Below are 25,481 nucleotides of genomic sequence, written 5' to 3' on the forward strand. Positions count from 1 at the left end.
AACTTTATTACAGTTTAAGTACTCAATTAGTTGGAATATTTGACTTCGGGTATAAGGATAATTTGACGAGGACACTCGCACGTTATATTTATGACTGATGGACTGTTATGGACAAAAACCAGATGGACATATCGAATAATCCAGGACAAAGGACAATTAACCCATGGTAATAACTTAAAATCAACACGTCGAACATCATGATTACGGAAGTTTAACTAAGCATAATTCCTTTTTTTTTATATCTCATCGTACTTTTAATTACTGCCATTTTATTTATTGCACTTTTAATTATCGTACTTTTAATTATCGCATTTTTATTTATCGTCATTTACTTTACGCTTTAAATTAAGTTGTATTTATATTTAATATTTTACATTAGGTTTTAATTGTGACTTAAGACATAAAATCGATAAACCGGTCACTAAACGGTAAAAACCCCATTTTATAATAATAATAATAATAATAATAATATTACTTATATATATATATATATATATATATATATATATATTTATATAAATATAGTTTAAAATAAATATAACGTTAAAATTAGTTGTATCCCTGTGGAACGAACCGGACTTACTAAAAACTACACTACTCTACGATTAGGTACACTGCCTATAAGTGTTGTAGCAAGGTTTAGGTATATCCATTCTATAAATAAATAAATAACTTGTGTAAAATTATATCGTATTTAATAGTATTTTGCAATAAAAATATAACTATTTCGTATACACCTCGCATAACATCAAGTATTTTTGGCGCCGCTGCCGGGGAACTCAACAACGCCGAAAGCGAAACGAAATAAAAAAAATTTAGTTTTTTTTTTTAAAGTTATTTTTGTAAAAATATATTTATATACGTTTTAAATATTAAAAACAAAAATATAAATAATAATAATAATAATAAAATATATCTATTTAAGTGTTTAAAAAGAAAATATATTTTATAAAAGTATTTTTTTTAGTTCTTAAAAAATTTAAGTTTATTTTAATAAATATTACTTATATAAATTTAGTAAAGATTATAAAGTAAAAAGTAAAAAATAAAAAATAATTAAAAACTCTGAACCTGCACCGATTGAAACTGCAAAGGATCTGAGCCTGCACTGTCATGCGATCGCATGAGCAGGCAAGGGTAAACCCATGCGACCGCATGGTACCTTCTGACACGCCCACAACCTAGTACAACAGAATTAGGGTTACTATTATTATTATTATTAATTAATTAATTACCTAATTAGGGTTTAGTTATTTAATAATTAGCTTTAGTTTATTTAATTTTGTATTTTTAAGTTTTAATTAGTTTTAATAATTTATAAATTATTACTTTTATAAAATAATTATATAAAAATAATATTTTTATAAAAATAAGTAATTTTATCATTTTTGTATCTTTTTATAAATTGAATTTTTTATTAGTTTAATTTGTAATTTGTATATCTATCGTTCGTAATTAGTTTTAAACTTAGTATTTTGCCGTAGTTACTTTATTTCTATATTTTTAGGCCTTGCCGTAAAATCCCTTAAGTACTTTTTCTTTAGACTAAGATTTATGTGCTTTAGAATTTTACGACGTCGCTTATCGCTTAAATATTTAATAGATTTTAGTGCCTATTTAAGTTATTATCGTTTTGGATATAGAATTCTTTTAAGCTTTAATACCTTTAGACGTAACTTTTAATATTTAGTTTTTAGACTTTTAAGTTTCGACGCTTTACTTTCTTATTTTTATTTTTCGACTTTTTATTTTTCGACCTTTTATTTTTTGACGTTTTTCGACGCGCTTTTCTTTTTCATTTCTACGCTCTAGTTTTTAGGACATAGATTTTATCTTCTTTAAATTTTGACGAAAAATTATTTTAAGCGGTTAAATTGATAGACATTCAAAATTTTCTGGTTCGTAGTAATAGTTGGATTTGTTAGTGGCGAGTTTTGGGCTTCCGATTTAAAGGGTCCTGGCTACCTACTGCATCTATTGGCTATTCGAAACGTGGGCAAAATCAGAAAAGTCTATTAATTTGATAGCTTTAATAATTTTTACTTTTATAATTAATAGGATATTTAGTGAATGCACCGAGCAAAACGTTCACCACCTTTCATATGTTCACCTCCTGTAACTCGATCAAGACATCTAGCCAATATTGTCGCCGTTGATTTTTCTTTAGAATCGTCATCTAGTCAACCAAGTACTCCAATTCAAATTTTCGATAATCCATTTTTTGAACCCGACCTCACAATTGAGAATCCGGAGGATATTCAGGGACAATTCAGAGATCATGAACCACTAATCATTCCTCTTGAACCACAAATCACTCATCCAGAGATTGTCGAGGAAGAAACCATTAAATCAGAATCCTCTAGTAATTCAGATTCAACAAATTCAATCATAGAAAATCTGGAACCTCTAAGAATGGAAGACCGAATGAGGGCTAAACGCACTGGCCAAGGTCATGCCATTACTCAACCAGACATTAATGCACCAGAATATGAAATCAAAGGACAAATCCTACACATGGTAACTAATCAATGCCAATTTAGTGGTGCGCCGAAGGAAGATCCAAACGAACATCTTCGAACTTTTAATAGGATCTGTACTCTATTCAAAATCAGAGAAGTTGAGGATGAACAGATCTATCTCATGTTATTTCTCTGGACTTTAAAGGGAGAAGCCAAAGATTGGTTAGAATCGTTACCTGAAGGGGCGATTGATACATGGGATGTGTTAGTTGAAAAATTTCTTAAACAATTCTTTCCGGCATCTAAAGCCGTGAGACTTCAAGGAGAAATTGTTACGTTCACGCAAAAGCCAAATGAAACTTTATATGAGGCATGGACAAGATTTGGAAAGTTGTTGAGAGGATGTCCTCAGCATGGTTTAGACACTTATCAAATAGTACAAATATTCTACCAAGGATGCGATATTACTACACGAAAAGACATCGATATAGCAGCTGGTGGTTCCATTATGAAGAAAACCGCAACTGAAGCTTAAAAAATTATTGATAACACTACTTTTCACTCACATGAGCGGCATCAAGAAAAAGACATCGTTAGATCATCTAAAGCGGCTAGAGCCGATTCTAGCCATGACTTTGATTCCATTTCCGCAAAGTTAGATGCTTTCGAGAGACGAATGGAAAAGATGACTAAGGATATTCACGCAATACGAATTAGTTGTGAGCAGTGTGGAGGACCACATTTGACAAAAGATTATCTCAGTATTGAACAAACAATGGAACAAAGAGAGAATGTTTCATACATGAACCAAAGGCCTGAAAATAATTATCAGAATAATTATTAACCGCCAAGACTAAACTACAATCAAAATCAGAATTATAACCGAAATGTTCCATACAACAACCAACAAGGTCCTAGCAATCAACAAGTATCTAACAATACTTACAACCAGCAAAGACTTATTTTTCAAAATAAACCACCACAAACCGATGATAAAAAGACAAATTTAGAAGATATGATGTTGAAGCTAGTTGAATCTCAAACGCAGTTTTTCACATCTCAGAAACAAATTAATGAACAAAATGCTCAAGCATTTAGAAATTAACAAGCTTCAATCCAAAATCTGGAACAAGAAGTAAGCAACCTAGCAAGGTTGATAGGTGAAAGAAAACCGGGAAGTCTACCTAGCGATACAAATGCTAACCCCCGGAATGAAACAGCTAAAGCCATTACCACGAGAAGTGGTATTACACATAAACCACCGAAAATACCTGTAATTTCTGATGAAACTATTCCTACTACACAGGCACCACAACCTGAGCAAGAGAAGGAATCAGAACCGGTAGTTGAAAAGGTTAATGAAGATAACATAGTTAAGGCTAAACCTTATGTTAAACCATACCAACCACCACTTCTTTACCCGAGTAAAATGAGAAAAGAAAGACTTGAAGCCGAGCAATTCAAATTCTTGTATATGTTTAAACAAATAAATGTCAATCTTTCTTTCATTGATGTGATTTCAGGAATGCCTAGATATGCTAAATCTCTGAAAGATCTAATCACAAATAGAAATAAAATGGAAGAACTCTCGGCTGTTACAATGAATGCTAATTATTCTGCAGTGCTGTTGAATAAGCTACCAGAAAAACTTTCAGATCCAGGAAGTTTCACAATTCCATGTTTTCTGGGAAGTCTTAGTTCAATAGAAGCATTGGCAGACTTAGGTGCTAGTATAAATTTAATGTCGTATTCACTATACGCTAAACTAGACTTTGGAGAATTGAAACCAACAAGAATAAGCATACAACTAGCCGATCGATCAGTAAAATATGCTAGAGGGATAATGGAGAAAATGCTAGTTAAAGTTGGTACTTTAGTATTTCTAGTAGACTTTGTTATTCTAGACATGGAAGAAGATTCTCGAGTTCCTCTTATATTAGGAAGACTATTCTTAAACACGGCTAAAGCAATAATAGACGTGTTCGGTAAGAAACTGACCCTAAGTATAGAGGACGAGAGTGTTACCTTTTCAGTTGATAGAGCCATGCAACAACCGCAATCTGCAGATGATACATGTTATTATATTCAAACTACAGATTCACATGCAGAATTGTTAAAAGAATTTCCAGAATTACAAGGAACAAGAGAATGTTCTTTAGGAGAAGGGACTGAACCAATTGATGAAGCTGAAATGTTAGCCGCACTCATGGCTAATGATTATGAACCAACAACAGAAGAAATTCAAATGCTAAAAGAGGAAGACAGATATCGATACAAATCATCGATAGAAGAACCACCGATATTAGAGTTAAAGCCACTTCCAAACCATTTGAAATACGCTTATTTACATGATGAATCTGAATTACCTGTAATAATATCGTCTTCTCTTACTGAAAATGAAAAATCTCAACTCATTTCTGTGCTAAAAGCTCATAAACCAGCTATTGCATGGAAGATTCATGACATTAAAGGAATAAGTCCTTCGTATTTCACACACAAAATCCTTATGGAAGAAGGTCATAAAACATATGTGCAACGCCAACGAAGACTAAATCCAAATATGCAAGATGTTGTTAAGAAATAAATTATTAAACTGCTTGATGCAGGTTTAATTTATCCAATCTCTGATAGTCCATGGGTAAGCCCAGTTCAATGCGTACCTAAGAAGGGTGGCATGACTGTCATCACAAATGAAAAAGATGAGCTTATTCCTACTAAGACTGTAACAGGATGGCGTGTCTGTATTGATTATAGAAAATTAAATGACGCCACCAGAAAAGATCACTTTCCCTTACCTTTCATTGATCAAATGTTGGAAAGGTTAGCCGGAAACATTTACTATTGTTTTCTTGACGATTTCTCCGGATACTTTCAAATTCCAATCGCACCCGAGGACCAAGAGAAAACCACATTCACGTGCCCTTATGATACTTTTGCTTACAAACGCATGCCATTTGGACTTTGTAACGCCCCTGCAACCTTTCAAAGGTGCATGATGGCGATTTTTCACGACATGATAGAAGAATGCATGGAAGTTTTCATGGATGACTTTTCAGTCTTCGGTGATACTTTTGAAACATGTCTTGTTAATCTTGAACAAATACTTATTAGATGCGAGCAATCAAATCTAGTTCTTAATTGGGAGAAATGTCATTTCATGGTTAAAGAAGGCATCGTTCTTGGTCATAAAATTTCAAAGAAAGGAATTGAAGTGGATAGAGCTAAAGTAGATGTAATTGCTAAACTTCCATATCCCACCAATGTTAGAGGAGTTAGGAGTTTTCTAGGACATGCCGGTTTTTACCGACGTTTCATAAAAGATTTTTCTAAAATTGCCACTCCTATGAATAAACTCCTAGAAAAGGATGCTCCATTCATCTTTTCGGATGAATGCATCAAATCTTTTAATATTCTTAAAGAAAAACTCACTAATGCACCGATCATGATAACTCCAAATTGGAATCTACCATTTGAACTCATGTGCGATGCAAGTGATTTTGCAATGGAAGCCGTTTCAGGACAAAGGATTGAAAAATGATTTCAACCTATTTATTACGCTAGTAAGACGTTACAAGGAGCACAAACGAATTACAAAACTACTGAAAAAGAACTCCTTGTTATTGTCTTTGCTTTTGACAAATTTCGTTCATATCTCGTTTTAGCTAAAACGGTGGTCTATACCTACCATTCTGCTCTTAGATACCTATTTTCGAAACAAGATGCCAAACCACGATTAATCCGTTGGATCTTACTCTTACAAGAGTTCGATATTGAGATCCGAGACAAAAAGGGAGTAGAAAATCTCGCCGCTGATCATCTTTCTCGTCTTGAAAATCCTGAATTAGAAGTTCTAAATGAATCGGCTATACAAGATAACTTTTCTGATGAATATCTTTTGAAGATCCATTATAATGAAATTCCATGGTTTGAAGACTATGAAAACTACTTAGTATGTGGATTCCTTGAAAAAGGGTTGTCGTACTAAAAACGAAAGAAATTCTTTAGTGATATAAAACACTATTTTTGGGAAGATCCACATTTATTTAAAAGTTGTCCCGATGGAATAATACGCTGATGCGTATTCGGAGATGAAGCTAGTTAAATCTTAAACCATTGTCACACAGGACCAACAGGAGGGCATTATGAGCGTCAACTCACAGCAAGAAAAGTCTACGACGATGGATTCTATTGGCCTACAATTTTCAAAGACGCACACCTTCTTTGTAAATCCTGTGATGCTTGTCAAAGGGCCGGAAAAATAAGTCAACGTGATGAAATGCCACAAAATGTCATTCAAGTATGTGAAGTATTTGACGTTTGGGGTATTGACTTTATGGGTCCATTTCTAAAATCTCATAATAATCTCTATATTCTCGTTGCCATTGATTATGTATCTAAATGGGCGGAAGCAAAAGCTCTCCCAACTAACGATGCACGAGTTATAGTCAACTTTTTAAAACGTCTTTTTGCAAGGTTTGGAACACCGAAAGCTTTAATAAGTGATCGGGGTACTCATTTTTGTAATAATAAACTTGAGAAAGTTCTCAAAAGATATGGAGTAACTTATAAAATCTCAACCGCTTATCATCCACAAACAAGTGGACAAGTTAAAAATACCAACCGAGCATTAAAACGTATTCTAGAGAAAACCGTAGAATCAAATCCGAAGGAATGGCCCATGAAATTGGAGGATGCACTCTGGGCTTTTAGAACAGCCTACAAAACTCCAATTGACACCACACCTTTTAAACTCGTTTACGAAAAAGCATGTCACCTTCCAGTAGAAATTGAGCACAAAGCATTTTGGGCTTTGAAGACATGTAATCTTGATTTACATGAAGCTGGACGTCTACGGTTAAGTCAATTAAATGAATTAGAGGAATTAAGACATGAAGCATATGAAAATTTGTTAATCTATAAGGAGAAAATGAAGAAATGGTATGATAAAAGAATTAGAAGTTTAAAAGAGTTTAAAGAATGAGACAGAGTTCTTCTTTTCAATTCACGATTCAAGCTATTTCCTGAAAAATTGAAATCAAGATGGTCTGGACCATTCATAGTCAAAAGAGTTTAACCATACGGAACAGTAGAGTTAATAAATTCAAATGGGATTGAATTTAAGGTTAATGGTCACAGAGTTAAACATTACATAGATAATCCAATGGAAGTTGAAGATGAAGTTAATCACAATTTCGACACCACAGCTAACTAAGTGTGGGAAGATTCGAATCTTTTAAGGGTAATATAAATTTCTGTTAGAGTTAGATATTCTGTTTTCGTGTAGTTTTCAAAAATGGAATCCGCATGGTCTTTCCCTAGCAGACCCTAAAGAACTAGTCTTCTCCCCCCATTCTGAAATTTTATTTTTTTAGGTTTTACGAGATGAAGAATCCCTTTGATCTGAACCATGGTCTACTACTACACGCTATGATTACTAAACGTAATAATAACATCTTCCCGAGTGAACTGGTATCATTCATAAGAGGCAAAATGGACGAAGTGAGGAAAGAACTCAGGAAGAATCATCATAAGATACATTTTGGTAAAGGAAAATCAAAATCCGCAACAAAAAGAAGAGCACGACACCTTGAAAGATGTCATAAATGCGGAAAATGGTCACACGAAGGTAAATGTTCGAACAATCAAACATATTCAAATATCGAATTTGTTACTCTATGCAGAGAATGACCGTTCATATGTTTAGAAGAAAAGTTATTGAAGAATCGAGGTTACGCTTATGTAGCTATGGAAAATCAAATCACACGACTCTCCTATGAGTCGGCTAAAGCAGGTCTCTGAGAATTCTATCTCACAGGTAAGTATGTACAGTTTTTATTTGTTTTTATTTATTGCTTTTAACCTTTTGATAATAAACGCCGAATCGTTCGCTATAAAGTATTAAATTGATATTCAATAAAATTAGGTATGCGAAACCGAAATTATTGATATCATACAAAAATTTATTACATCACTGCGAAATTTATCGTATATTCATAAGGTATAAATATTTTTAATCAATCAATCCAAAATATTTCAAAAATTCATCAGGAGTAAAATTAGGTAAAATAGCCGAAATTACTTTATCCAAAAGAGGGGCGTATATTTTTGATAATATTTGATTGATTAAAGTAAAAAAAAGACCAAAAAGATTTCTAATTTTACCTTGTTTTTAAATTAATAATAAATTATTATTGTAAATTTTTAAAACCAATATATTTAAGTTTTTAAATATTTTAAAAATTAATATATTCAATATATGTTTGTAAAATTAGTGTATAAAAATATTAATGATATTTATATGAATTTTAATTTTATGCATTTTTAATTTAAGTTTTGTGTGAATTTAAAAACAAAAATGTACTTTATTTCATTAAGTTAAAAATATGATTTTTAAAATTCGTCGTGAGTTGAAGACTTGGTCGTTGAACCGAAATTGCTTTACCCGAGGGCGGAACGAGAAATTTTATTATCATTTATTTTAATCTTATTGATTTAAAGTATGCTAAAAACATAAAAAAACCCAAAAATCTTTGCTTTTAAAACAACGCTTTAAAATGAGAAATTTTAAAATTTTATCGAGGGACAAACTAGGTAAACGTACCGAAACGCCCTCATTTTAAAAAAGAAACAAATTTTTAAAATTAAATTAATTAAGTGTTTTACAAGATAAAGGTTTTTATATAAAAAAAAAAGAAAGAAAGAAAGAAATATACCCCATGCGATCGCATGGGATTTTTCCTAGTAAGCCATGCGGTCGTATGGACCACAAAAACTGGACAGAACATAAAGGCAGTCGCTGGCCTCTGTCTTCACAAAAACACACACACATACATACGAAAACCCTCCCAAAAACACTCTAAAATTCGCAATTTTTCACCAAAATCAAACAAATTTGGTTCTATAATCCGCTATAATCATGTCTTTTCTCAGATGGGGAAGAAGAAAGGTAAAAAAAAAAATTCACTCCTAAACTCTTTAATTCATATTATTAGTGTTCTTGAGCAAAAGTTTACCTAATTTAATTTTGATAATTTCTAGTGTAATTAGAGTTAAATTGTTAGTATATTATGCATGTATAACCTAGATTGATGCTATTTAACATGATTTGAAGCCTTAAACTTCAAAATTTTTTGAAATCTAGGGTTTGTGTTCTTGAGCAATTTGGGGCTTTTTGATATAAACAGGTTATGGCTGATTTTTGTTATAGATTATTGCTAAATTAAGTAGTATAACATGTTTAGGTTGCTAAATGATCCAAACTTTGATCCAAAACATGATTTTTGAGCATCAAAGTTGTCATAACCTGACCTTAACCATAAGGACAAATACAATAACATATGATTTCATCGCGAGGTATTGACCTCTATATGCGACATTTTTCAAAAACTGCATTCGTTTTTACAATACAAACCATAGCTTTTATTACAAATACAAGGTTTAAACAACTTAATAATGATTATCGTTTAGCGATAATCTTAGACTTACAAACTTTACATGTGATAATAACAATACGACTTCCAACATATTTTACATTACAAATCCTCCGATATGCAGTTTTATTTTTGACACAAATATGCATACTCAAGATCTTGCTTAAATTCAACATGTTGCAGCGGAAGCTTTTAGTTATCACCTGAGAATAAACATGCTTAAAACGTCAACATAAAGTTGGTGAGATATAGGTTTAATGCCGGCAGCGTTATAAATATAGACCACAAGATTTCATATATAAACGTTTTAATAAAAATATTCTAAGTTGTTGAGCACTTGATAACCATACTTAACATTTAATCAACGTCGCATATTCCCTTTATTATGAAATCTTACTACACCGTACCAAGTGTAGTCACCGAAATGAAGTACTGTGCAACCGTTGAATACTGGTCGTCCAGTCCGGTTGGGGTTGTTAGGCCCGATAGATCTATCAACAGGATTCGCGTTTACAATACCTCATGTAAATAATAGTTACCAAGTTACAGGGAAGTATGCCAGTGGTACAACTCAACGTAGAATATATATTTTTAATCACTTGTGTCCATAACGTAAATCATAAAATGCATGTATTCTCATCCCGAAATATTTAGAGTTTAAAAGTGGGACTATATACTCACTTTTGCCTTGAAGGTATTTATCACGACTTGGTCTCCGATAGATATCACGAACCTAACCATATATATAATATATCAACATATTTTCTTTTTAAGTAATCGTTACATATATATATATATATATATATATATATATATATATATATATATATATATATATATATATATATATATATATACTTTTAATACTTTTAATATTTTCTTAGTCCGTAGTTAGCAGTCCGATGTTAGTGGTCCACAATTAGTTGCTTAAATAAAATAAATAAAGACCCCATCATATTCATATTGATCATAATTAATCTCGACCCATGGTACCATGTTGTCAAGTGACGTGTTGCGTACATAAAGTACCGTGTTGTCAAATGACGTGTTGCGTACAATCATGAGGTCTTATGATTAATCTTCTCGTGTTGTTTACGGGTGGTCCTGAAATATATAAAATCAAATCATAAGTAAATATATATGAAATATCATATTAATTAGAAATATATGATTAATTTAATTTTTCTCCAAATATTTTCGTAGCTAAACTAGCTTCGGATACCCGATCTTGTTTTAGTCGTAGTTTCTTCATTACAACTCCGTTTTTGTTGGTTCAACTTGCCACTTCCTTGGATCGAGTCAAATTTTAAGAATATGAACTGAAAATACCTTAGGTTGTATTCGAAATCACAGGTTATAGGTCAAAATTTGGTGAAACTTATGAAAGTGATCATTTTCCATCATAAAAACAACATTTAATGATCATTTTTCTAAAAATACTTACACTTTGAGTTAAACCATGAAATTTTTATGTGTTAACATATTCATAAGAAATATCATTTTTCCAAAATATGAACTTCCAATTCAAAGCTTAAGATGGTTTTTAATTATCCAACCCAAAACAGCCCCCGGTTGCACTCCGACGACGTAGATTCCGTTTTTAAGGTGTTCTTTGTAAAACCAAGTTATATCTTGTTAAGTTAGCATATCATTATGATATATTACAGGTCTTGAAGTGTTTTAAAAGTCAAGTTAGAAGGATCTATTTAGTTTGCGAACAAGTTTGAAATCATTCAAACTATGTTCTTGTTGTTAAAATTTTATACCACAAAATAAGATAGCTATATGAATATGAATTGAATAAGATTATGAATAAGGTTACTACCTCAAGTTACTTGGACAAAGTTACTGTAAGAGATGAGAAAAATCCTAGAATCAAAAGAGTGGTGGAGTTGGATTGAAAGGTTGGAAGTAAACTTGTTTACTTGGAAGGATTTTTGAAGTGTTCTTGAATGGATTTTCTTATGATGATTAAGGGTTGTTTTTGAAGCTAGATCTTCATGGTTATTTGCTGAGATTGTGAAGAACACTTAAGGTTCCTAAGAGTGTGTTTTTGGTTAGAGAAAATATGTAGTAAAAATGAAAATGGAATGGAGTATAAATGGTGGTGAAAAGATGTATAAATTTGTAATATTGTGCAAAAGTCTTGTAATATGCCAAATTGATTAATCATGCATACTAAGATCCAAAATTGGCTGACTCATGGCTGCTAATAAAGTGATTGTGATGTGTATATGCCAATAGTAAATACGTATAGAAGCTGGGTATGATACGGGTACATATACCCTAGATATACGTATAAAAATCTTGAGAAAACGGAACGAGGATTCAAATATAGCTATCTTTTGTAAATATACTTATATTGTTTTATGTATATAAGCCCTTTAAAAGTGATTAAATACATATTTATACAATACATGTATAAGCATTATAAGTTTTAAGTATTTAAGTCGAAGAACGTCACATATAGTTATCGTTTTGAAAACTTAAGTTAGTAGTCTCAAAATATACTTATAACTAATTGTTATTAGTACACAATGAGATGTTAAAACATTCTTAGATCATGTTAAATATATAAAAATACATATATATACACAAACGTATAATTATCGTATGTAATATAGTTCGTGATATCATCGGTCAAATTGGACGGTCAAACGTTGTGTAAAACTCTTTTCAAAAATATAAGTCTCAACAATTTAGATTGCTTATCATGTTGGTAAGGTTTAATTTATGTAAATATTAATCTTATAAGTGTAAAACGATCGGAAAAATCCGGGTCGTTACAAAAGTGGACTTTTTAAGTCTAAAATTCATGAACTTGATTATTTTGATATAAATGTCATTTGAAACTTGTTTAATTGCTAGTAATGGTTATTTTAATATGTTATTTGAGTTAAATGCTTATGAACTTTGTATACATTTTCATATATGCTTATTTGAAAAATTGTAGAATTGATAAAAATATGAAAATGAGTATAAGTTTAATATGGATTAAACATATTATTGTAATTGTTTTAATTTGTTATTTTGCTAACACTAATGCATATTTGGATGCACAAATTTTGTGTTTAGTGTGTTTTGCAGAGAAATACCGATACAAACAGTGCATCATCGTCTGGATGAGCTGAGCAAGAACCACAGCCAGCGATGCAACCGGAACCACAACCTGAACAACAACAACATTATGATCAACATGTGCCATACTATGAACCAGAATCACAATTTTTTATTGCCTACGTAGTATTTCCCGTTCACCATGTAATAGAACACTCGAGAATTCATGAAGAGGAGTTACACCCCAATCTAAGGTTTGATAGAAGTTGGAGAGATTACCCGACGTACCAAAGTAACAAATTTAAGCTTTTGACCAAAAATGTAGAGGTACCAAGGGTAATAGATTGGGAGCCTTTGGTAAGGGTCCACATAGCTAACTCAGTTAGACAGCATCTAATCCAAAGGTATGTCAGCTCTTCTTTTACTGATTGGGAACGTTTATTTACCACTCGTAGGCTTGTATATAAGGAGTGGTGTATTGAGCTAATGAGTACTATAGCCTTAAATAAGGATGTAGATAGGTTAGACGATAAGACTTTTCTTAGATTTTTACTTAGAGGTAGGATGTACAGGATGTCTATGATAGACATGGCTAGAGCTTTACAGATTTACACCCCTACTGAATTATTATCACCTGATTGTACAGCTTTAATTTATCACGGTGAGAGGGTAGATAGATATTTTGACGCTAACGCCGTATGGAGGCGTATGTCAAATTTTAATGTGTTTACACGGGCAGGAAGACACTCCTATTTATATATTAACAAAGCAGAGTTTCGTATAATACATAGATTTTTAGCTAACTCGATTACACAAAGAGGTAAAAATAAGGAGAAAATGACTCTAAACGATTTATTTTACCTTAAGTGCATTCGAGACACTAGAGGCTTTGTTAATATTCCCTACTGTGTTGGGTTTTATTTGTCCAAAGTTGTGGAAGGTATAGAGGACGTGGGAATAATAGGAGGAGGTTACTCTCATTGGAGAGTACTTAGGTGTAGATAGGGAATACGGGGGTCCAATGATGGTAGTTGAGGAACAAGCCGAGAACATAGGCTTGCAGGTTTATTAGGGTGCAAAGGTACTAAAACGGAGGCATAATATGCCAACACCATATCATGGCACCCATCCACAGGTAGAGAGGGGATCGGATGAGGAGATGGAGGAAGAAGATTACATCAGGGATGTCATTAGGGATAGTTTTACTGACGTTTTCCAGCGTGTAGATGAGGTGGAAATGAATAACGAGGCTAGGTATCGTCAGTATGAGCAGTGGCAAGCCGCGAATGTGTATGAGACTTCCAGGCGACGCCAACACGATAGCTGACAAGTTCATCAGCACCAAATCATGAGCCAGCTATCATATCAGGTACCAAATAACTACATCCCGACTCAACCTGCTTACTATCCACCACATCAGCCTGACATGCGACCACCCTTTGACCTGTACGACCCCAATCAAGCCTACCAGAACACCTATCACCAACCATGGAACCCGAACGATGATATGAACTGGAATCCCTATCCAAATCAATAGTGTTCCATTGGTGATTTCTTATCTTTTATTATTTTTATCTAATTATGTTAAACATATATCATTTTGATACTTTTATGTAATGTTTAACATTTTTATTATTGTGTACTAATATTTCATTTTTGTAATTTGAAAGTGGGATATTAAGTCCCATTTCAAATTACCATGCATGTTTATATTTGTATTGTATGTATTTTACCTCAGGTACACAACAGGATAAAACAGCGCATTTTCAAAGACTGGCATTAAGTTCAGCAAAAACAACTAATTTTGACGACAAGATGCAAAATATATGTGAAATAACAACGGCAGAAATGAACAAATGATGTGCACCATTTATCATTCAACACAAACAACAATATGTTTGGAAACTTTGGTAAAATTTAATCATTTTTCTACGCTAATCGCCCTCAATAATTTAAATTGTTACTGATTTCTTGCAAATGAGGGCATTGCAAGATCTTAAGTGTGGGAAGAGATTAAATTCTTTCGGATTTTAAATTTTTTTGACTTATACACTTGGTTTAATAGCCACCGTTAAACTTTACTAGTAACGCAGTAGTTGTATTAGAATCTAGTGCTCTCTGATAATAAAGAACAGCCCTAGTCTTATATACTGACTACCCACTTCTAGTAAAAAATTTTAAAAAAATTTCAACTAAATGAACTCAAAATCATGTTTATACATATTTATGAAAGATAAAACTAGGTGTTAACACCGAAATTATTGATACCTCGGGAAGGACATAAATTGAGAAACAACCCAAAACGCTTGAATTCATTTAAAATGGAATAGAGGAAAATAAAAAGGCAAAGAAAGAAAAATAAAAGCCAAGTGTGGAAAAAATTTACCAAGTTATTTAAAATATATATCACATATTTTTGTACAAATAATTAAAGATACTTTTGTTTTGGACGATATTAATCAGTTTTACCCAGTTTATTGTAATATAAATAGAATTTATAAGGAAGTACAGTCTTTCGAGAAAAAGACACGCGCTTCTTGATTTAGGTCAGGAAGTTGTCGTCCAGACCAGTTGAAGAGTCTACGAAAAACCTTGAAAAGTTTTCTCGAAAATCAGCTGGAAATCCACGGACCTCAGCATCAAACAGGGTCACCAAGTGGTCAGACTTATCCTAACCATGAGAGGATCTGTCTCGTACAATGGGGGGCACTGTGCAAATTAGCTTATAAGACTAATGAATCAGATCTCCAGAAAGGATAATCTCCTTAAAGATTAAAAATCAGCTTTTAAGCCTGATATTACTCAATCCTTGAGATTGACCTTAAAGATTGAGAATTCAAACTCATGGAATTCAATGATATCTAAACTCGAGCTTGAATGAGAAAATATTTTGATCAAAATTACAAATCGATTTGTTTTCTGAAACCCTATTTTCAATGCATTCATTACCATTGAACGTAAAATCCTAGGAATTCACCTGGAATTCATTAGGTCACCTGAACTAAATCGGGTGTCAACCGTAAGAACGGTGGTTGCATAGCATGGTCGAAGACATGACCTTGTGCCAGACCGAAAAACTATAGGGTGATCTTTACTATTGCTCCTACAAAGGATAGTAATTGCATCCGACACGATATAGACCATAATCAAAAGCATGTCATTAGACATTGCCTTAATAGTTGCTTGTTCAACGTTTTCCTTTACAACCGGACGGTAGTTTACCGAAAGGTAATATACGGAGCAAGTATACTGGACTTTTTGCTTTCCTAAAACAAGGTTAGCAAGTGGGTGACACAAAACCATAAGTTTTGAGCTAAAATTTTCAAATCTGAAACCCACAAAACCCACAAAAATATTTTGCAAACACCGGTGAAGGGTTATTCCGGAAAACTTATCTAGGGTAAAAGCTAGATTGAATTGTCAAAAAGATCAAATGTTTCCATAAAGATCCAATTTCCTAAAGGATCTAAATTTTTATAGTCATGTGGGACTGTAAACCACATCGTTACTATCATTGTTCATACCGCCGTATTAAAATCACTGATGTACACAGTGTGAAGAATAAACAAGTGATTTTAGTATAGTATTATTCAAGTTCTATATTGCTTGAGGACAAGCAACGCTCAAGTGTGGGAATATTTGATAATGCTAAAAACGAACATATATTTCATAGCATTATCCTTCAAGAAAGACAAGCTTTTAGTTGCAGTTGTTCTATTTACAAGTGATATTCGTTTAAATAATAAAAGGTGAAGACAAAAGACAGATTCGACGATTTGAAGACGCAAACGACCAAAACGCTAAAGAGTACAAAGTACAATCCAAGTGGTTCAATTTATTGATGAGAAACGTCTCAAAATTACAAGAGTACAAGCCGCAAAATGCAAAGTACAAGATATTAAATAGTACGCAAGGACGTTCGAAAATCCGGAACCGGGACATGAACCAATTATCAACGCGCGACGCAACGGAGCTAAAATTACAAGTCAACTATGCACACAAATATAATATAATATATAAATAATTCTATAAATTATATATATATTATATTTGTATATTAAAAACCGTCGGCAAATAAGAAAACTAAAGTACCTGAGCTGTAAAAGGGGGCCATGCGATCGCATGTCCAGGAAGGCCAAAATCCATGCGATCGCATGGAGTACTGTAGCAGCCCAAGTCCTATAAATTGGAACGTTTTTTGCCGAGTAATGTACACCATATCATACTTCAATCTCATTCTCTCAATATATATATATATATATATATATATATATATATTAATTTTAATTTTAAGTTAATAATAATAATAAGGTTATAATGGCGAATGTTTTAAGTTTGTAAGTCGAAATTCTGTCCGTGTAACACTACGCGATTAATACTCATTGTAAGTTATGTTCAACCTTTTTAAATTAATGTCTTGTAGCTAAGTTATTATTATGCTTATTTAAACCGAAGTAATCATGATGTTAGACTAAATATTAAAGACGGGGTTATTGGGCTTTGTACCATGATTGGGGTTTGGACAAAAGACCGACACTTGTGGAAATTGGACTATGGGATATTAATGGGCTTTATATTTGTTTAACTGAATGATAGTTCGTTAATTTAATATAGAGATTTACAATTTGAGGTAATTATAAATAACCACATACACTCGATCGGACACGATGGGCGGGATATTTATAAATACTAATAATCATTCGTTTAACCGGACACGGGGATGTATTAATAGTCAATGGACTCATTAAAATATGGGTGAATTACATTCAAGGACACTTGGTGTAATTGTTAATAAAGTATTAAAACCTTGAGTTGCACACAGTCGATAACCTGGTGTAATCATTAACAATGTATTAAAACTTTATTACAGTTTAAGTCCTCAATTAGTTGGAATATTTGACTTCGGGTATAAGGATAATTTGACGAGGACACTCGCACTTTATATTTATGACTGATGGACTGTTATGGACAAAAATCAGATGGACATATCGAATAATCCAGGACAAAGAACAATTAACACATGATAATAACTTAAAATCAACACGTCGAACATCATGATTACGGAAGTTTAACTAAGCATAATTCCTTTATTTTATATCTCATCGTACTTTTATTTGCTGTCATTTTATTTATTGCACTTTTAATTATCGTACTTTTAATTATCGCATTTTTATTTATCGTCAATTACTTTACGCTTTAAATTAAGTTGTATTTATATTTAATATTTTACATTAGATTTTAATTGTGACTTAAGACATAAAATCGATAAACCAGTCACTAAACGGTAAAAACCCCCTTTTATAATAATAATAATATTACTTATATATATATATTTATACAAATATAGTTTAAAATAAATATAGCGTTAAAATTAGTTGTATCCCTGTGGAACGAACCGGACTTACTAAAAACTACACTACTCTACGATTAGGTACACTGCCAATAAGTGTTGTAGCAAGGTTTAGGTATATCCATTCTATAAATAAATAAATAACTTGTGTAAAATTGTATCGTATTTAATAGTATTTTGCAATAAAAATATAACTATTTCGTATACACCTCGCATAACATCACGTCCCCATACTCCAAATCATCTCCATGATCCACGAGCTTAAATGATCCTGAGGTAGATGCAACATTCTTTCTTGACCGCAAATTCACGCCTTCGAATAGATCCCTAGGAACCTTCCTATTTAAAACATACCAAGACTTGCAAAAACCTTCACACGAGAGATCTTCACAGTCACAATAAAACCTTCCACTACGCCCAACCAAAATCGGTGAAGGCCTATCAACTTTTGTTACATCCTCTCGACTCGCCTTCAAATCCTCCTTCCGTTTCTTCTTCTCTTTTTTCAAGCGAGCTAATCTTCCCGCAAATGTGATATTGTCATCATCAACCTCAACAATTTCAGGGACGAAAATCGAGCATGTACCCGGCCTAACGGGAACCGAACTAGGCCCAAGAACAACTCTGGACCCACCCAAAACTGACCCACCAGTCTCAAAAGAAACAGACTCATCAACTGGGTTGTACCCTGGCTCGCCAACTGATCTGATACCCTCTGGACAGCGACCATCGACGTTGTCTGGGCCGTGGTCTGGCCCATTAACTACCTTCTGTTGAACCTTATGAACAATAGATGGTAAAGAAACATTCGACACATTTAAAACCACATCAGGTTCAAGCGAACCAAATTTGAGAGTTGGAGAACCTGCAATCGAACAAACCCCTTGAACTTGTTTTACCCCACTGTCCAAACTTGATTTATCTTGAACGATGGGGCCTTTAAGTAAACCAGCCAACAAATCAACCTGGGAGAAGTACACCGATTCCTTATCAAGTTTAACAACATTCTCAGCGACCTTCGACCCACTAGTCACGACAAATCTATTCGTTGCCTCCAGCAAATGTTGATCAAAAGCGTCGTGGATAATACGATTAACATTATTAGGATCAGACAACTCCGAAACCTATACAATACAATTAGAATACACCGAATTCAATAAATCAACATCTACCGAATCATGTATGTGTTTCGCATTAGTAGATTTAACAAAAACAAAAAAAGAGCCAACGTTACCCAAATCGGACGAAGTCTTTGACACCGCAATAACATCTCCAAAAAGGGCAGCAACAACCGAAGCATTAACATTTGAAGCATAAGAAACCGGTAAACCCGAAATTTCTAACCAAGCGTAACGATGAAAAGTTGAGGCTGACTCTGAAAAAGGTGCAATCAAGATGAAGTTCGCTGACTGTGAATTGACGATGTTATGGAAACTCTCTTCGTTGCCACAAATGCAAATAAACCCGTAAGGTCCGAATTTACTAATTTGTGAAACTTGAGCCTTGCACTCGATCAAAAAACTAGACACCTTAGTAGCCTCAATCGGAATTAAATCAACTATCAGGACCGAGAGCTGAATATGCTTCATAACCAAATCATTTGGTTTAACCCTGCACTTGAGCTTATTTCCTAAGGTAAACCTAGATCGACCGACGTCACTAACGCCTGAGCAGCCGGAATTACCCCTTCCTTTAACCTTTGGCCAACCCACATAAATTGGTTGGCTAAAAACCTTAGATCCATTTAGTTCAGCAACTGCTCTTTGCGCGTCAGATTCTTGGGTGAACGAAACAAACGAATAACGCCTAGAAGGCCACCATTTGATCTCCGAAAGAGACCCAATTCTTCCAAAAGTTGACTCCACCATATTGCGAGTGACCGAACCCTCGATTCTGCCTATGAAAACGGTGTTATTACCAGTGTAAGATGGCTCTCCATCCTGCCTCAGGCCATGGTCAGCAAGAAGTTCTCCGGAGACGCGAATCGTGGGCCTACTCGTACCGGATCTGGACAAACCGTGAGGTGAGGTGTCCTCCAATAACGAGGGGAACAAAGAAGGGTTAATGAAATTGCCGAATGTAAGAGGAATCTGGGGTGGTGATGTCCTCGGAGAAGGGTTATTGGTGGCGGAGATTGGTGGAAGGGTTTTGAGCTTGAAAATAATGACCGTTGTTAGGGTCCAGGTTTGGGGAAAATTTTGGGATCATTTTTTTTAGAGAGAAGATAGTTATCTACTTTTTTTTTTTTTTTTTAAAGATTCATTCCAGTTCTTTCCTAGATCATCTTAACATAACCCAATTATCCAAGCAGGCCTATTCATTATTAAATGGGTCAATCCGTCAATATGGAGATTCCTGCATCCCCTACACCTTTCACCTTGTCTTTATATTTGTTGTGCATAATATCTTAACTTTATTTAATTTGGTTTCAAAATGTTGTTGCTTAAGTTTTGATTAGCTTTAACACCACCTTTATCTCATCTTGTCTATACTATAATAACAAACTAAACAACTGGTCCACTAAGTACAAAAGCCCACTATTCAAAATCACAATTTCTCATTACCAAATTAAAACACAATACGAATATACCACCCATTTGCTATTATATAATATATGTTAATTAATGTTAATGTTAATATGAACTCTGCTCAGTTTTGTTCTGTTAGATTGCCACAACTTTAACCAGTGCCACTTATATTTTGAAATTTTGATCATCTCCTTGACTCATTATTTGTTAATGCTAGATTTTTAATATATTCCAGTAGTTTCACTTCTACCAATAAGCAATCAATATCAATCTCATGTTCTACTTGTAATATTGTTAATGATGCGCATAGTTGCACATCAATCAATTGCGTGAAACCCTAATGACGCGCATAGCTACACATTAGTTGCGCAAGGTCGTAATAATGTGCATAACTGTACATCAGTTATGCAAGGTTTTAATGATGCGCATTACCAGACGTCGGTTGCGCAAGCTAAACGTAGCGCCACTAAGACGGTATATGCAAGGTAAAAAGTGTACAATGGTGACACTAAAACATAAGGGACATTGTGGCAGGTTGGCACGATCCTGACACTGCATAACGGCTGAAAAAAGCGTAAGGAGACAACACTAAGATAATGGTGTTAGAGTATGTTTAGAACTAGGCTCAAGTCCGATTGTGGACTTGGGTCCGTTATGTATGCTAGAGTTTATGGCTATATAAGGCCTCTCATATGTATTGCACAATGTTTTATTTTTTTTACTTCATAAGAAAATAATAAGAAAGACATATGGGATTAAACGGCGGCCGTGCACAATAGTACTTGCTAAAGAACATATAAAAGATGAATTATAAGATAGACAGCCACAACTTTTTAGGATGGAGAATTGAGAGTTTGAGATAGGATATTGGGCGGATGAATTGACGGGATAGTATACAGAAAGCGGCACAAGGCGGTCGACTAGGCCTCGGGATCAAACCTTAAGCTCCGATTACCATGTTGAATTGCATAATTGGATACATTGAATTGATTTGTACAATACATATGAGAGGCCTTATATAGCCATAAACCCTAGCATACACAGGACCCAAGTCCACAATTGGACTTGGGCCTAGTTCTAAACATACTCTAACAAATGGCAACACCTTTTGCAGCTTTATGGAATAAAAGGACAAGAACAAAACAGTGTGGCACTAATATGTCTTTTTGTCCCCCTTACGTGGATGATGATTGCAGCGGAGGTGTACGAAATATACTATTATTTTTATTATGGAATACGATACAAATTACACAAGTTTTAATTTAATTTATTTACGGATGGGATATACCTAAACCTTGCTACAACACTATAGACAGTGTACCTAATCGTAGAGTAGTATAGTTTTTAGTAAGTCCGGTTCGTTCCACAGGGAGACGGCTTATTTTACACTATATTTTTATATAACTATATTTGTACAAAATATAAATATATATATATATTACAATTATTATTATTATAAAAGGGGGTTTTACCGTTTAATGACTGGTTTGTCGATTTTATATTTTAAGCGAAGCGTAAAGTAAATGACGATATTTAACTAACGATAAAATAAATAACAATAATTAAAATAACAATAAATAAAAGTACGAGGAAATATGAAATAAAATATAATATGCTTATTTAAACTTCCGTACTCATGATGTTTGACGTTTTGATTTTAATTTATTACCCTGGGTTAATTGTTCTTTGTCTTGGATTATTTGATATGTCCATCTGGTTTTGTCCATAATAGTCCATCGGTCATAATTATAAAGTGCGAGGGTCTTCGCCAAATTAACCTTATACCCGAAGTCAAATATTCAAACTAATTGGGGACTTAAACTGTAATAAGGTTTTAATACATTGTTAATGATTACACCAGGTTATCGACTGCATGTAACCCAAGGTTTTAATACTTTATTAACAATTACACCAATTTCCTTGAATGTAATCCACCCCTGTTTTAATGAGTCCATTGACTATTAATCCATCCCCGTGTCCGGTCAAATGAATAATTATTAGTATTTATACATATCCCGCCCACCGTACCCAGTCAAGCGTATGTGGTTATATATAGATACGTCAAATTATAAATCTCTATATTAAATTAACAAGATATCATTTAGTTAACCAAATATAAAGTCCATTAATAGCCCATAGTCCAATTTCTACAAGTGTCGGTCTTTTGTCTAAACTCCAATTATGGTCCAAAGCCCAATAACCCCGTCTTAATATTTAGCCCAACATCACGATTACTTCGGCTCAAATAAGCATAATAATAACTTAAGTACGATACATAATTAAAAAGGGAGAATTTAGCTTACAGTGATTATTAATCGCGTAGTGTTACAGAGACAGAGTTCCGACTTTAAAACCCGTAAAATAACCTTTACATTACCCAAACTAAACTAATATAAAACTAAACTATATATATATATATATATATATATATATATATATATATATATATATATATATATATATATATATATATATATATATATATATATATATATATTATATATATTATACAGAGAGAAGAGAGATTGATTATGGTGTGTATCATTTGGGCAGAACTCATGGCCTTTTATAGATGTGTCCTGATTTTGGAAACCATGCGATCGCATGGCTTTCCCTTGTTACTCCCATGCGATCGCATGGACAGGCTGGCCATCACCTTCTCTTGATTAAAACGTGGGCTGCTCGAATAATTTAATATATATAATATAATATATAATTTATATAATTGTATATATATTATATTATATTCTTCTACAATTTTGACTTGTAATTTTAGCTCCGTTGACTCGCGCGTTGATGCTTGGTTCATGTCTCGATTTCGGATTTTTGAACGTCCTTTCGTACGCTTAGATATCTTGTACTTTGCGTTCCACATCTTGTACTTTTATCAATATTTATACGTTTCTCATAAATAAATTGAACCACTTGGATTGTATCTTGTACATTTGAGCTTTTTAGTCATTTGTGTCTTCAAATCTTCATTTGCGTCTTCAGTCTTCACACTTACTTATTTAAACGAATATCACTTGGAAATAGAACAATTGCAACTAAAAACTTTACATATTGGAAGGATATTGATACTAAATATATGTTCATTTGGAGCACTATCAGTGGCACTAAGGGACAAAAGCTCACATGTATAAATAGACACGACTTGGGCTGAAAACAGCATCATTCATCCACTCTAAATCATTCTCAAGGGTATTATGTTCTTAATACACAATCTACACTAACTAAGCCGTGCAACCGGAATAGTCACTTAGCACTCTTTGCGGTTTCACGTAACGTTGTCATAACATAAACCCTAACACCACCCTTGAGCCATCAGTTCTGGCTAACCCGAATGATGGTGGGTCATGTTTAACCACCCTTTCTGAGATCATCATCTCGTACTAGGGTTACTCACGGTTCTTTGGATCGGAGAGTTTAACTCAAGGAACTCTTAAATCCCCCTTATTTGTTGATCTCGCGTAGACCGAACCCCTTGGACTATTTTATGTTCAATTGCACTCGGAAGTAACTTCTTGGCAAAGACAGGTGGCAGAACGGCAGGGACTTTAATATTTTTCTTTATAAACTCCCAAAACCTGCACCTTTCAGCCGCTTTCATGGCCCGAGAGGCCTTAGTGAATAAATCATTCATAGTAAGAGAACTGCAAGTACGTGAAACCAACACCGGAAACCCAAGTTTCAGCGTCACAAACTGGTCTCAAGCGTATGTCAGCGCTTCCTCTATCCTATTGAGCTGCGCAGTGTGCTCCTCCGCCGCCCTGCAAAGATCAGCTTTAGTGGCCTTAAGAGACTCTTCGCCGAGTCTCAGATGGTCCCTTTCGGCATTAGTCGAATCAAGTTCTTTGGCAAGCGTATCTTTCTTAGATGACGCCTTCGCAACAGTAGCCTCAGCATGGGCACGTGCTTCCTGCGCTGCTTTGAGGTCATCGTGGAAGCACGTTGATGCAATCTCGTGCCTCCTGCACGATAAGGGCCTCCTGCCCAGAACTAGACTCGCCCTTCAAAAGCACATACTTGCCCTTGTTCCGGTGGATGTCGCGTGAAAAATTAACAAGCGACGTCTGGATATCCATGCACAGATCGGCCTCGGCATCCTTATCAAAAAATTTCAGTGCTCCAGCAGGGATAGACTCAGCCATGAAATTTAGTTGAGTTAAAGCAGCCCCGCGGGCACGTCAAGATACTCAGGCACATGGTTGAATTGCATGATCACATCTGGAGGAGCGCGATCACCACCATTTGCGTAATAAAAGCAGAAACTTATGCGTTAGGAAACATGATAAGTAAGTACAAAGGTAAACTAAATAAATGTCATAGGAATGAGAGTACTTACCAACCTTCTTCTTGTTGTAGTGGGACTTCTCCTCACCCTTATCTGCATGTTTGCGCTTCTTTTTATTCTTCTTTGAAGAAGCGTCTGGATCAGCATGATTCTCCTGGACTTCAGTGGGGGAGCGGGGACCCTAGTGTCCTGGCCGCTGGTCTCCTCGTCAGTATGAGGGACCCCCTCCTCAACAGGAGGACTACCTCCCTCAGGCGCAACAACTCAGCCACCGACAGGAGGAGGGATGCCCTCATCGGTATGCGCCTCCTCGATTACCTCACCCTCATGAGCGGCGGTAATCTCGTCCAAATCCTCATCCTC

General features: G+C 34.1%; 1 protein-coding gene and 1 non-coding gene across 2 annotated transcripts; both read right to left on the bottom strand.

Moving 5' to 3' along the window:
- Positions 1-2,772: 2,772 nt before the first annotated feature.
- LOC139865178 (small nucleolar RNA R71) lies at positions 2,773-2,879 on the bottom strand. The gene has a single exon (XR_011764698.1). It is a non-coding gene; the product is annotated as a small nucleolar RNA R71 (small nucleolar RNA).
- A 15,541-nt stretch (positions 2,880-18,420) lies between these two features.
- On the bottom strand, positions 18,421-20,521 carry LOC139863007 (uncharacterized). Its single transcript, XM_071851660.1, has 2 exons — positions 19,531-20,521; positions 18,421-19,420 (listed from the first exon to the last, which is right to left on the bottom strand). Exons 1-2 carry the CDS (start codon positions 19,609-19,611, stop codon positions 18,491-18,493), a joined length of 1,011 nt encoding a protein of 336 aa, XP_071707761.1. The 5' UTR covers positions 19,612-20,521; the 3' UTR covers positions 18,421-18,490.
- Positions 20,522-25,481: the final 4,960 nt, after the last annotated feature.

This window comes from Rutidosis leptorrhynchoides, chromosome 8 (genome assembly GCF_046630445.1).
Source record: "Rutidosis leptorrhynchoides isolate AG116_Rl617_1_P2 chromosome 8, CSIRO_AGI_Rlap_v1, whole genome shotgun sequence".
NCBI classification, from domain to species: Eukaryota; Viridiplantae; Streptophyta; class Magnoliopsida; order Asterales; family Asteraceae; genus Rutidosis; species Rutidosis leptorrhynchoides.

Bases quoted from the DNA above. Each gene is read 5' to 3' on its own strand.
- LOC139863007 (XM_071851660.1), bottom strand. From the start codon at position 19,611: ATGCTTCAAATGTTAATGCTTCGGTTGTTGCTGCCCTTTTTGGAGATG. The intron at 19,421-19,530 runs GTAACGTTGGCT...TGTATTGTATAG, and splicing joins AAAGACTTCGTCCGATTTGG to GTTTCGGAGTTGTCTGATCC.